General features: G+C 36.1%; 1 protein-coding gene across 3 annotated transcripts in view; it reads right to left on the bottom strand.

Moving 5' to 3' along the window:
• IFT74 (intraflagellar transport 74) overlaps window positions 1-15,568 on the bottom strand; it is an 82,392-nt gene that overhangs the window by 57,626 nt on the left and 9,198 nt on the right. For all 3 annotated transcript variants that reach the window (XM_079112348.1, XM_079112350.1, XM_079112349.1), the window contains exons 2-3: window positions 12,267-12,404; window positions 1,098-1,233 (exon numbers count right to left, since the gene is read on the bottom strand). In XM_079112348.1, the coding sequence (XP_078968474.1) occupies window positions 1,098-1,233; window positions 12,267-12,404 (274 nt within the window). The remainder of the gene's footprint in view (window positions 1-1,097; window positions 1,234-12,266; window positions 12,405-15,568) is intronic.

Genomic DNA, 15,568 nt, shown 5'->3' with positions numbered 1-15,568 from the left:
CAGATAGTGGTGCATAGTGGTAACAATCTGAACTCTCTCATGTAAGGCTTTGAAGTATACTGGTAGAAACTGACCATCTTAAATTATACTTGGTCCGTTTTGAAGAAATTCATACAGTATAAATATCTGACACATCAATTGTATCCTTAATGTTTTCCAATAATATTAAATATTTAAACATTACTTTGAATATATTTTAAAGACTAGTTAAACAACTATATAATTTTGCTTCATTTTTTCATAGTATTTACAATTATTAAAATCATTTATATATAATCAGTTGTTTTTTAATATTAGTGAGCTCATTCATTCATAAGTAAGAAAATTTGTTTCCTGAAAGGCATGACAAATTATAAAACAGTACAGTCATCTTGAGGTAACTCTTCACTGAACTACGTCCCCAGTCACTTGTCAGAAATAGAGAAAATAAAGAACTTTTCACAAAAAAGTTTTACTTCATTAAAATGGGGGAAAAAAAAGCCTTTCTACTATTGCAAAGGTAAGTTTTTAAAAAATTAAAATTCTAAAAAAAAAATTAAAATTCTACACAATTTGTAAAATATCAAGATTTGCTTATATAGATCACAAACACAACATACAATGACTGTTATCTTTCTAAATAGAGGCATAATGAGAGATTCAGTAGAGACCTATGTGCTAGCCTTATTTCCTTATTTAAGAATTAGAATGGAGTAGCAATTATTTGAAAAAAGGAACATTTCTTGACTCACTGCTTATAAATGCCAGTATTTTAATAGCATCATTTTCATATGAAAATTATCAAACAGTATATCAGAATATTGCTATATGATGCTAGAAATTGTTTTCAATGCTAAGCTTTCTTTCAAACTATTTTGAATTCCTTTAAATTACAACAAAGCTCCGTATTCAGAAAAGTGAATATCAAATATCAAAATAACTCATGTTTATAACTTACTAGTTTACAATGTGTTTTCATATTCATTTTGCTGTTATCTCACAACAATTTTATGAATCAAAGAATAAGAATTGTATGTTCTATATATATGTTCTGATTTGGTTATATGGTACTATAATAATTTTTGTACAAAATAGACTTATCTTCATAAAACAAATACCTTTCATCCCAGTTTTCATTCCACTCAAACCTTGCTGTGTTACAGGACGATCAGCAACTTTGATTTGAGATGACAGAACACCACCAGTCCCCATGGGACCACCACGAGAACTTGGTCTTGCTGTTCCAGGAGGCAACTAAATGACAAAATTTTACTTCATTAAAATGGAAAAAAAAAAAAAAAAAAAAAGCCTCTCTACTATTGCAAAGATAAGTTTTTAAAAAATTAAAATTCTAAAAAAAAAAATTAGACTGCTCCCCCCGCTGGAGCAGTGAACGCGGACAACTGGGAGCATCGGAGAGGAGGCCGCTCAGCACAGCACTAGGACTCAGAGCAACCCACCGGGGCTTTGGGAGGCTGCCCAAAGGAGGGAGTGCGTGGTGAGCTGTTTGGACTGAAAGCGACCACTCCTGAAAACCGGGGGCTGCCCAGAGGAGAAGGAGAAGCACGGGCTCAGCACGTCGCTTGGACTTGGAGCAGCTGCACCAGGCCTCCGGGCGGCTATCCGGAGGAGCAGCGTGGACTCAGGACTCAAGAAGAGGAGACATAGACAGACTTGGGACCAACTCAAAGTAGCCGGGTGAGTCTCTCCCGTTGGGGAGGCATCCCGGATGGGGCAGTAGTCCCCGAACGCAGGGAACTTTGTGAAGTAGATTTGTCCGACGAAGACACCCCTCCCCCCGCTGGAGCAGTGAACACGGACAACTGGGAGCATCGGAGAGGAGGCCAGTCAGCACAGCGCTTGAACTTGGCGCAACTCACCTGGGCTCTGGGAGGCTGCCCAAAGGAGGGGGTGCGCGGTGAGCTGTTTGGACTGAAAGCAACCACCCCTGAACACAGGGGGCTGCCCAGAGGAAGAGAAGCATGGGCTCGGCATGTCGCTTGGACTTGCAGCAACTGCACCAAGGCTCCGGGCGGCTATCCGGAGGAGCAGCGTGGTGAGTGGTCTGGACTCAGAGCAAGCGCTCCTAAACACAGGGGGGTTGTCTGGAGGAGGAGGAGGAGCGTGGCGGGGTGCTTGGGCTCAGAGTGACTGCACCAGGGCTACGGGTGGCAGTCGGGACAAGGAGGTGCACAGTGAGCTCCTGGGACTCGTGACGAATGCACCAGATCTCTGGGTAACTGCCTGGTGGAGAAGGAGGTGCGCGGTGGGTCACTTGGACTTAGAGCGACCGCACGGAACACCAGGAGGAAGAGGCGTGTGGAGGGTCACTGGGGCTCAGAGCGACTATAAGGGGCTCCAGGTGGCTGCTCAGAGGAGGGGCCACATAGCCAGGCGATTAGGTGCAGAGCAGGGTCCCAGGACCTAGGCGGCTTCTTGGTGGAAGAGCCGCACAGACAAACTGAGGAGCGGAGTGAAGGCTCCAGGACTGCAGGCAGCTTCTCTGAGGAGAGGCAGCCTAAGGAGATTTGTCCGTGAAGGGCGAGGCTTCCAGGCCCAGGAGGTAGGTCCGGGTCCCTGGGAACAGTGCAGAAGAAGGCTGCCCAGCCCAGGCGGTAGTTGTGAATTGAATGGAACCTCTAGGAGGGGAACTGACCAGCGAGACCTCCCCACCGGGTGAGTCCTCCCTGCTGGGTGAGGTTCTCCCACAAGGACTGTAAAACCAGAGACACAGGCCCAAACTGGCCTTGCATCAGCCCACATCCTACTTCCCCTTTGGATGACCATTGGTCAGCAAGTGAAGGTACCTCTGCACACTAGCAGGGAATATACCTCACCGGAAGGCCACCACCCCTAGGGAGTCAGCTTCCTTGTGGAACACCACATTATCAACTTCCTCCAAGACTTCAGGCTACTGAAGGCTAAGAGGGGATATACCAGATATCTTCAGGGACATTATAAGTCAATAGAGGAAATCTGCAATATCAGAGCGGTCAACTGATACCTGAACAATATGAGAAAACAAGGAAAGAAAATGCTGCAAACAAATCTAGATGTTACATCAATGAAACCCAATGACAGCATGGCAGAAGAAATGACAGAAAGAGAGTTCAGAATGTACATAATTAAAATGATCAGGGAAGCAAATGACGAGATGCAAAAGCAAATGCAGGCACTGAATGATCACACCAATCGACAGTTAAAAGAGCAAATACAGGAAGCAAAAGATCATTTCAACAAAGAGTTAGAGATAATTGAAAAAAAACCAAACAGAAATCCTTGAAATGAAGGAAACAATAAACCAAATTAAGAACTCCATAGAAAGCATAACCAATAGGATAGAACACCTGGAAGACAGAACCTCAGACATTGAAGACAAAATATTTAACCTTGAAAACAAAGTTGAACAGAGAAGATGGTAAGAAATCATGAACAGAATCTCCAAGAACTATGGGATATCATGAAAAGGCCAAATTTAAGAATTATTGGGATTGAGGAAGGCTTAGAGAAACAGATAGTATTCAATGAAATACTATCAGAAAATTTCCAAAATCTGAAGAATGAAATGGAAGATCAAGTACAAGAGGCTTATAGGACTCCAAATATACAAAATTACAACAGACCGACACCAAGGCACATTATAATGAAAATACCTGATATACAAAATAAAGACAGAATTTTAAAGGCTGCAAGAGAAAGGAATCAAATTACATTCAGGGGGAAACCAATACGGATATCAGCAGATTTTTCAATCTAGACCCTAAAAGCTAGAAGGGCCTGGAACAACATTTTTCAAGCCCTGAAAGAAAATGGATGCCAACCAAGAATCTTATACCCAGCAAAACTGACTTTCAAATTTGATGATGAAATAAAATCCTTCCATGATAAACAAAAGCTAAAAGAATTTACAAAAAGAAAGCCAGCATTACAAAACATTCTCAGCAAAATATTCCACGAGGAAGAGATGAAAAACAAAGAAGCAAATCAGCAATGGGAGGAACTATCCTAAAGGAATTGTCAAATAAAGGAAGAACCAAGTCGTGTCAAAATAAATAAATAAATAAATAAAATGAGCCAGATGACCAGTAATACAAATCATATCTCAATAATAACCCTGAATATTAATGGCCTGAATTCATCAATCAAAAGACATAGACTCGCAGATTGGATCAAAGAGAAAGATCCAACAATATGTTGCCTGCAAGAGACTCACCTCATAGAAAGAGATACCCATAGACTAAAGGTGAAAGGATGGGGAAAAATATACCATGCACATGGACTCAGCAAAAAAGGTGGGGTATCCATCCTCATTTCAGATAATGTGGACTTCAAGTCAAAGTTAGTCAGAAGGGACAAAGAAGGACATTACATATTGCTTAAGGGAACCATAAATCAGCAAGACATAACAATCATAAACATCTATGCCCCAAACAGTGGCTCATCCATGTATGTCAAACAAATCCTTCTCAATTTCAGAAACCAAACAGACCATAACACAATAATACTAGGTGATTTTAACACACCTCTCTCACCACTGGACAGATCTTCCAAACAAAAATTGAACAAAGAAACCACAGACCTCAATAACACAATCAATAATTTAGACTTAACGGACATTTATAGAATATACCATCCAACCAAGAGCGAATACACTTTCTTCTCAGCAGCACATGGATCCTTCTCTAAAATAGACCATATATTATGCCACAAAGGTAATGTAAGCAAATACAAGAGATAGAGACACTACCTTGTATTCTATCAGATCATAATGGATTGAAATTAGAAATAAATGAAAGAGTAAAAAACAGAAGCTACTCCAACACCTGGAGATTAAACAATATGCTATTACATGATGAATGGATAACAGAAGATATTAGGAAGGAAATTAAAAAATTCTTAGAGGTAAATGAGAACAAAGAAACATCATATCAAAATCTTTGGGACACTATGAAAGCAGTACTTAGAGGGAAATTTATTTCATGGAGCACATTCAATAAAAGAAGTAAATATCAACAAACAAACGACCTAACACTACAGCTCAAAGCCCTAGAAAAAGAACAGACCAACACCAAAAGTAGTAGAAGACAGGAAATAGTTAAACTCAGAGCTGAAATCAACAAAATTGAAACAAAAGAAACAATACAAAAAATTGACAAAATAAATAGTTGGTTCTTTGAAAAAATAAACAAAATTGATGAACCCTTAGCCACTCTAACAAAGAGAAGACGAGAGAAAACCCAAATCACTAAAATTCGGAATGAACAAGGAAATATCACAACAGACACGATCGAAATACAAAACATAATTAGAAGCTCTTTGAAAATCTATATTCCAACAAAATAGAAAATTTCGAAGACATCAACAGGTTTCTAGAGACATATGAATTGCCTAAATTGAACGAAGAGGACATATACAATTTAAATAGACCAATTTCAAGTAATGAAGTAGAAGTAGTCATCAAAAGCCTACCAACAAAGAAAAGTCCGGGACCAGATGGGTTCTCAGCCGAGTTCTACAAAACCTTTAAAGAAGAGCTCATTCCAATACTTCTCAAAGTATTCCATGAACTAGAAGAGGAGGGAACCCTCCCAAACTCATTCTATGAAGCCAATATTACCCTGATACCCAAACCAGACAGAGACACATCGAGGAAAGAAAATTTCAGACCAATATCATTAATGAACATTGACGCAAAAATTCTCAACAAAATTTTAGCAAATCACATACAAAAATATATTAAAAAGATAGTGCACCACGATCAAGTGGGCTTTATCCCAGGGATGCAAGGTTGGTTCAACATCCGTTAATAAATAAATGTAATTCACCATGTCAATAGACTTAAAGTCAAGAATCACATGATTATTTCAATAGATGCAGAGAAAGCATTTGATAAAATACAGCACCCCTTCATGCTCAAAACACTAGAAAAAATAGGGATAGTGGGAACATTCCTTAACATTATAAAGGCCATCTATGCTAAGCCCATGGCTAATATCATTCTAAATGGTGTAAAACTGAAAGCATTCCCCCTAAAAACTGGAACAAGGCAGGGATGCCCTCTTTCACCACTTCTATTCAACATGGTACTTGAAACGCTAGCCAGAGCAATTAAACAGACCAAAGAAATTAAAGGAATACGAAAGGAAAAGAAGAACTCAAACTATCCCTATTTGCGGATGATATGATTATATACTTAGAGGAACCAGGAAATTCCACCAGAAAACTTTTAGAACTCGTAAGTGAATTCAGTAAAGTAGCAGGTTACAAGATCAATGCTCATAAATCCAATGCATTTTTATACATAAGTGATGAATCCTCAGAAAGAGAAATTATGAAAACTACCCCATTCACGATAGCATTGAGAAAAATAAAATACTTGGGAATCAATCTCACAAAAGAGGTGAAAGACCTCTACAATGAGAACTACAGAACACTAAAGAAAGAAATTAACGAAAAACTTAGAAGATGGAAAGATCTCCCATGTTCTTGGATAGGCCGAATTAATATTGTCAAAATGGCCATACTACCAAAAATGTTATACAAATTCAATGCAATTCCAATTAAAATCCCAATGATGTACCTTACAGAAATAGAGCAAGCAATCATGAAATTCATCTGGAAGAATAAGAAACCCAGAATAGCTAAAGCAATCCTTCGCAGGAAAAATGAAGCAGGGGGTATCGCAATACCCGAACTTCAACTTTATTACAAATCTATAGTACCAAAGACGGCATGGTATTGGTACCAAAATAGACAGGTAGATCAATGGTATGGAATAGAGAACATGGACACAAACCCAAATAAATACAACTTTCTAATACTAGACAAAGGTGCCAAAAATATGCAAAGGAGAAAAGATAGCCTCTTCAACAAATGGTGCTGGGAGAATTGGAAATATATATGCAACAGAATGAAACTAAACCCATATCTCTCACCCTGCACAAAACTCAACTCCAAATGGATTAAGGACCTTGGAATTAGACCAGAGACTCTGTAGATTATAGAAGAAAAAGTGGGTCCAGATCTTCAACATGTCAGCCTAGGACCAGACTTCCTCAACAGGACTCCCATAGCACAAGAAATAAAAGCAAGAATCAATAACTGGGATAGATTCAAACTAAAAAGCTTTCTCTCAGCAAAGGAAACTATCAGCAATGTGAAGAAAGAGCCTACAGAGTGGGAGAATATCTTTGCCACTCATACTTCAGATAGAGCACTAATCTCCAGAATCTACAAAGAACTCAAAAAACTCTACACCAAGAATACAAATAATCCAATTGACAAATGGTCTAAGGAAATGAACAGACACTTCACAGAAGAAGATGTACAAGCAATCAACAAACATATGAAAAAATGTTCAACATTTCTAGTAATAAGAGAAATGCAAATCAAAACCACCCTAAGATTCCATCTCACCCCAATTAGAATGGCGATTATCAAAAATACAAGCAACAGGTGTTGGCGAGGATGTGGGGAGAAAGGTACACTCATACATTGCTGGTGGAGCTGCAAATTAGTGCAGCCACTCTGGAAAGCAGTATGGAGATTCCTTAGAAAACTTGGAATGGAACCACCATTTGACCCAGCTATCCCACTCCTTGGTCTATACCCAAAGGACTTAAAATCAGCATACTACAGAGATACAGCCACATCAATGTTCATAGCTACTCAATTCACAATAGCCAGATTGTGGAACCAACCTAGATGTCCTTCAATTGATGAGTGGATAAAGAAACTGTGGTATATATATATATATACACAATGGAATATTACTCTGCCATAAAGAATGATAAAATTAGAGCATTTGCAGGCAAATGGATGAAATTGAAGACCATCATGCTAAGTGAGATAATCCAATCTCAAAAAACTAAAGGACGAATGATCTCGCTGATAAGTGGATGATGACACATAAAGGGGATTGTGGGAGGAGTTAGTGTTAGGGTTAGGGTTAGGGTTAGGGTTAGGGTTAGGGAGTGGGGCAAGAATAGAGGAAGAAAGGACAGTTTAGAGGGAAAAGAAGGGTGGGAGGGGTGGGGGGAAGGGAAAAATAATAGAATGAATCAAACAACATTACCATATGTAAATTTATGATTATACAAATGGTATGCCTTTAACCCATGTACAAATAGAGAAACAACATGTATCCCATTTGTTTACAATAAAGTAAAAAAAAAAAAAAACCTATTTGTTTGGTCTGGGTTTGTAGCTTAGTGGTAGAACACTTGCCTAACGTGTAAAGCACTAAGTTCAATCCTCAGCACCACATAAATAAATAAATAAATAAATAAATAAATAAATATTAAAATTCTACACAATTTGTAAAATATTCCTTGCATTTTTGACTATATTAAATACTAAATAGTATTTGACATTATTAAATAATGAATTTCTTTAATATTTAAATTTCTATAAATATTACACAATATATTTCATTAACATTTTAAATTCTGTTTATAGATATTATTTATAATATCCTCAAACTAGAAAGGAACTAAATATCCACCACAGTACATGGTTAAATAAGTTGTAGCACATATAAAAGCAGTTTATAAAAATTTATAAAATTAAAAAAATTTGTAATTCCATTTTTATAAAACAAAAAAGTCTGGAGATTCATATGAAAATAGGAACAATGGTTATTTCTACATAATGATAACAATTGACTTTTATTTTCTCCTTTATATAAAGTGGTGTTTGGGATATTATAGTAGGTATATATTATCTGTAAAATTAAAAAAAAAAGAAGGAAATCTTCTTTTGAAAAAAAAATGGATATGATTCCATCGCAAGGTCATGTAAACTACTAAAGAGCTTATATCATTCAGCAAACATTTGTAATCTCTATTTCATGTCAGCTAAATCCAGTGTAACATCATATACCCCAAAGAAAGAACAAGATTCCTTTTCATCAGTTCATAAAGTATATTCAGGCATAGGAAAGTATAAAAGACAATCTGAAACTGTTCCAAAATATTCCTCCTTCTGTTTATTTTCTTATCATCTTTTTTGTAACCCTCTAACCAAGAGCAAAGTTGATAGTAGTAGATAAAATATAGGGTAGAAATTTTAGATAGGGGTTGAATATGACCATTGCCATTCATTTTGATTGCTTTTAGTTCTGTTAGTTGGTAACCTTTAATTCTATGAGACAACATAGTTCTTCAAGTGATTATAAAAATTGCCTGGGAATTATTTTGGGTAAAGGGCCAATAATAGCACACATTCCAGAAAAAACATTGAACTCAGAGATAATATCAACTACAAATTCAAATAAAATGAATTCAGGGTAAACCCGAGAGATTCTAGAAGAGAATGATAAATCTCTTTCTGGGTAAACCTTCTAAATAATTTTCTCTTTTGCTTTATGCAAAAATAATTTTGAGAGTTATTCAAATAATGGTACTACTTTTTTTTTCATTCACCAGATGAAAGTATATAGAAGTATAAATTCAAACTACACATTAAGAAGAATGAAATGGATATATTTGTACTCACATGGAAATATATTCACAATGTTATTGAAACAAAAAGGAGATGCATATCAGTGTATATACTGTGTGCATGTACTAATATGTTACAACAAATCCCATAATGTACAACTATAATGCACCAATAAAAAAATATGGACAGATTATCAATGCACATAGTACTATCCTGATTTTGGAACAGACCAAAACCAAACAAATTATATGTGCATATGTGTTTGGGTGTTTGTAAAAGCACAGAAAAAAAAATCCAGAGGATAACACACAACACTATTGACAGTGTTTATACATTCAACAGGAAGAAACTCCATTATTTTGTCGTTTGTATATTTTAAGATGATTATTATTATTTTTGAAAATGCAAACATTAATAAGTGGCAATGTTAGATTTGTTTTGTAAATATTTAATTAACAAGCATTAATTCTTACTAGAACAAAGAAAAAGATACCCTTGCTTAGTATATCTAAGACTTTTTAGAAAAATTATTTCTATGTTGGTGTGATAATACTGCCTAAAACTCTGGAAAAATCTGAAAACATTAGGAATACTGATTTTAACAAAGCTATTCCTGTCCCACAAAATAAACACAGGACCAAGTATTATCTGTTGTTTGCAGTAACTTGTGCATCAGTTTTAAGCACCCTGAGTTAGTCAGTCATGTGTGTGAATATCAGAGAAAATACTATGGTCATTGTGGTATATTCATTTCTTTCTACTTCATTTTTTATGCACGCATAAATGTATGTTTATAAGTTAAGTTGAGTTTATATTTCTTTTTTCTTAATACTATATAATAAAGAATTTTTCCTGGCCTGATGGCACATGCCTGAAATCCCAGTGGCCTGGGAGCCTGAGGCAGGAGGATCACAAGTTCAAAGTCAGCCTCAGCAACTTGGTGAGACCCTTTTACTAAATAAAATATAAAAAGGGATAGGGATGTGACTTAGTGGTTAAGTGTCTCTCAGTTCAATCCCTAATACAAAAAAAAAAAAATTCTTTTCTCAAATACATTTGAAAATAAATTTTAATGGCTCTCTAATAGTTTATTATAGGGATAAAAATATAATTTAAGACTCACTTGTTCTAAGATCATTAGGTTTCAAAATTGTTCCTATTATAACAATTATAAATATGTAATAGTATATACAGGATATTCTTCTGCTTAGAATTATGTTTATAAACCGGGCATGGTGGCACATGCCTATAATCCCTGTAGCTCAGGAGGCTGAGGCAGGAGGATCCCAAGTTGAAAGTCAGCCTCAGCAAAAGCAAGTTGCTAAGCAACTCAGTGAGACCCTGTCTCCAAATAAAATACAAAATAGGGCTGAGAATATGGCTCAGTGGCCAAGTGCCCCTGAGTTCAATTCCCAGTATCCCCCCCAAAAAAGAAATATGTTTATAAACTTTTCCAACTTTTTCTAATGTAGTGTTTTCCTTCTTGATTCACTGACTTATGACATTATGCTCTTAACATTTAGCAGTCTGTTTCTAAGAATGCTGTGGCAATTAGAACATAGTTTTGCTCTTACTCAACCTTTATAAAATTTTTTAGGCTATTATGCTTCTTATTCTTTTTGGTTTTTTATTCTAGATGAATTTTGGAATAATTTTATAATGGCATTCCCCCCATCCTTCAGAAGAAATATCATGGAATTCTTTTTTTTTTATTATTGTAAACAAATGGGATACATGTTGTTTAAAAATATGGAATGCTTCACAAATTTGCATGTCATCCTTGCGCAGGGGCCATGCTAATCTTCTCTGTATTGTTCCAATTTTAGTATATGTGCTGCCGAAGTGAGCACAGTATCATGGAATTCTGATTGGACATAAGATTGATAGCCTTAATAGAGAAATAACTCTTATAAATTAGTAAAGTCTGCTATTTCATTTTAAGATTCTGAACCCTGTTTTTATAAATATTTTTACCAGTTTATCATTTTTATGGTGTTTTCAGTTTTTGTAATTCAAACAGATAAATCTGAAATTATTATTCTTTACAGTACTTGGCATTTCAGTCCTTATTAGAAAGCCCTAGCCTATATCAAGTTTGTACAAAATACTTGGCTATATTTTTCTCTTATACAGCTATGATTCTATTTTTAAAATATCAAATTTCTAAACTATTTGGAATTCTGATAAAAGATGTAAGACAGGGATGAAAAACTTTTTAAACAAATGGTTTGTTTTGGGAATGTTCCAATGAATACTCTATGCTTTTCCAATTAATTTGAAATGCCATCCTAATCATTAATTCTTACATATGCTTGATTCTATTTCTAATCTATTTCATTTGCTTCTGTCCCCAATACACTATACCATTTAAATTATTGTCACTTTAAAATAAATTTGAGGATCAGCAACAGTGGGCAACATCCCTCAGTGGTGTCTTCCCAAAATTGTCCCGTATTTACATTTTCACGTTTTACAAAAAACAAACATATTGCCAGACATAGCAGTGCACACCTGTAATCCCAGCAGCTCAGGAGGCTGAGGCAGGAGGATCACATGTTCAAAGTCATCCTCAGCAACTTAGCAAGGCCCTAAACAACTTAGCGAGACTCTGTCTCAAAATAAAAAGTAGAAATAGCTGGGGATGTGGCTCAGAGGTTACGCATCCTGGGTTCAATCTCTGGTATCTAAAAGCAAAAACCCAAAAAACAAAAAAACCAAACATATTTATATAACTATGCTTAATGAGTGAAGGAACACAAAGCAGAATCTCTTACACAGAGAGAATTTCCAACTTCTACCAGGATGTATGCACAAGCATTCCACAAATTTGTTTTATTTAAACTTACTCCAGTTGCCACTCGACTACTTCCTGATAGGGGTCGTATTCCAGAAGGAGGCCTTCCTGTCAACCCAATTCCACTTCGTGAAACAGGGCGAGATGCTGACGATTTGTGATTACTGGCCATTGTTGTACACTTTAACCACTGTTTGGAAACAATAAATAGTTCAATTTTCCTTTGATGTCTTTTATAGCAAGATACAATTGGCCCATCATACCCTTTCTTCAAACATTTAATTTCTGATGATTATCCTTGCAAATTACCATTCCAGGTACACTACAAGGTTAATCCTGCTTTTTGTTCAAATTTGACATTAACTTATTATATTATATCCCATCATCCTATATATAGAACATCTATAAAAATAAACTGAGCAATTTTATAGATGTCCTATAAAGATCCATAGAACAACAGGGCATAATGGGTTAATGTTCCATTCAGAACTATGGGACCACTTATTGCATGATTCTTTCCTTATTTCCCTGTTATTTTACAAGCCCCTCTAATTAACTCTCTCTCTGGTATTTCTGATCCTTAACAATGTTTCTATCTAACCTCTGTTCCTATCACCATCATAAAATTATTTCCTACTAAAGGGAAAATTAGGTCTTAAACTCCTATCACCTTTAGAACACCTAATCCATTTTGCCCTCTAATCTCAGTAGCCATCCCTATTCTCATTCAAGATCAATATCTATTCTGATTTGTCCACTTGATCCCATCTCCTTTGGACATTACCCTCATTCCTGTTGATTGCTTGAAACTTTTCTCCAATCTCTTAGTCAGTTTTTTGCTAACCATAAAAGCTAAGCTCTTGATCTTATAACCACTCTATCCCAGACAGTTTTTCCTTATGTAACCAATCTCTTAAGAGAACCCTAGTTTGCCAGACATGGTGGGGCATGCTTCTAATACCAGATTCAGGAGAATGAGGCAGGAGAACTGCAAGTTTGAGGCCATCCTCAACAACTTAGCAAGACCCTGTCTCAAAATAAAAGAAAAATGTTCTATCATATGTGGAAGCTAGCATATAATAAAGGAAAAGAGGAAGGAAGGATAAGATGACATAAAGAACCAGTCAAATACAGATTAATAGAGGAGCAAAAGGAAGTCTAGTAGAGTAGAGGAAATGGGTGGGCAGGACCAGAGGGAAAAGGGGGAGGGAACAGGTGGGATCATGAACTGAAATTGATTTCCATGCATGTATGAATTTGTCAGGATAAACCCAAATATTATGTATAACCATAAAGCCCTAATAAAAAATAAAACATTTTAAAAAATAAAGAAAAAGGGCTGGAAATGTAGCTCAGTGGTGAGGACCCCGAGGTTCTATCCCAAGTACTCTCCCTACCCCACCAAAAAAAGAAGATCCTATTTCCACTATTTCCTGGGGGCCCACTATTCCATTCAAATGACCCCTGCCAATATTGCCAAGGATGTGTCATCTGTTACTAGTTTCTATTCTTATATGAAACCATCTCCATAACATTCTACTTTCAATCATCCTTTTCAGTCTCCTTAATCTTATTCTGCCTGCCCTTAAGTAGCCGTATTCCCCAAGATATCATCCAGGCTTTTTTTTTCTTTAACACTAAGCTCTTTAGGTCACCTCATTCACACTAAGGCTTTAATAATAAAAGCTGATGATTCACAACTCTCTATCTCCAGTCCTGACACACTCAGCTGAAGGTATTTATATCCAAATAACTAAGACTTAACATCTCAACTTGGATGTTTTCTAAATATTTCAAAGTGGATATATGTAAATCTAAAGTCATGATCATCTCCCCAAGTTGTTCTTTGTTGGTACTACCTTCTAGTCATACCTAAGTCAGACCCTTCATCCTTGATTTCTCCTCTCCTTTCCTTCCCAGAGCTTAGGAATACTGATTTTATTCCTAAATGTTTAACATGTGCCTTCTTCTCTATTCCTATAACACTGGTCAATTCAAGGCCTCGATTACTCAAGTGGATTATTACATCAGCCTCTTAACTAGTCTCCTTGCCTAACACACGTTTTGCCTCTTATCTTCTCTAGGAATCCTTCTATGACCACTCCATAACAATTTCCACTTTCTTTAATTTGAATTTGTTTGTTAGTACTATATGCTACTATGCATCCTGCACATGTATCTATCTTAATACCTATATAAATTGAAATGATCTACCTAAGTATTTCTCTCCCTTTACAGGGAAAGCTGGATTTTATTCATCATTATATCCCCAGCATCTGTCTCAATGATAGACAGAAACTTTATTGCCTTTTATACCTCTTCAATCTCCTCCTATACTAAGGGACTGAAAATTACAAAAATTTACTAAATTTGGTCAGGGATATAGTTCAGTGATAGAATGCATGCCTAGCAAGCAGAAGACCCTGCATTCAATCCCAATAATAAAAAGGGAAAATTTTACTAAACTGTCTAAACAAAGAAATGATAAATGTTTGCAGAGATAGATAAGATTAATCTGATTTAAACATTACATAATGCATACATTTTGAATCTCATTATCACATTGTGTACAATTTTTATATATCAACTAATAATAAATTTAATAAAAATTTTTAAATAAACAAAAATGTGATGTTTGCAAACAAAACATATGGTGAACTAAAAGGGTTTCTGTGTTTTATGACCTATACCCAGTAATTCTCTGGCTTTTCTTTGTAGCCCCCATGATTATTCTTGCCTTTGGTTGTTTTTTTTTTTTTTTTTAATGCTAGGAAATGAACCTAGGGCCTCAAGCATCTAGGCAAGTGAGGTAAGTACTCTACCATTGAGTTACATACCAGGCCCTTTCTATTTATTTATTTTAATCTTGAGTCAGGGTTTGAACCAAGTTGCCCATGAGGACCTCCTGCAGTTCTCTGCCTCAACCTCTCAATCACAGGCATTCACTGTGCCTGACTTGCTTTTATTCTTTTTACTATCCTACATCCTTTAACTATGCTGATGACTCATATATCAATATCTATCCTCCTGTCCTTTAAACTGAGCACCACTTCTGATTTTCAATTTTTCCCTGGAAATTTCCAATCAGATATACTATTATTACTTCATACTGAAAAGTGCACACCAAACAAATCTTCCCATCCCAAGTTGCCTGCCGTTTTGAACTCTGCAGACAAAGCAACAGAATTATTTCAAATGGAAAAGGTAATTTCTTGAAATGAGTTTTTGAAAGGAAAATGGGGTTTACAATCAAAACGGTTTCTCCAAGGGTAATACAATTAAACTCTGGTTTCCAGCAAGATCAGTCATGGTCATTTTAGCTTTCCTGATAACTTACAAGAAAATTGCCAATAT

This window comes from Sciurus vulgaris, assembly GCF_902686455.1.
Source record: "Sciurus vulgaris genome assembly, chromosome: 15".
Lineage (NCBI taxonomy): Eukaryota > Metazoa > Chordata > Mammalia > Rodentia > Sciuridae > Sciurus > Sciurus vulgaris.
The sequence above is the reverse complement of the archived record's forward strand: the minus strand, read 5'-3'. Positions and strand labels throughout refer to the sequence as shown.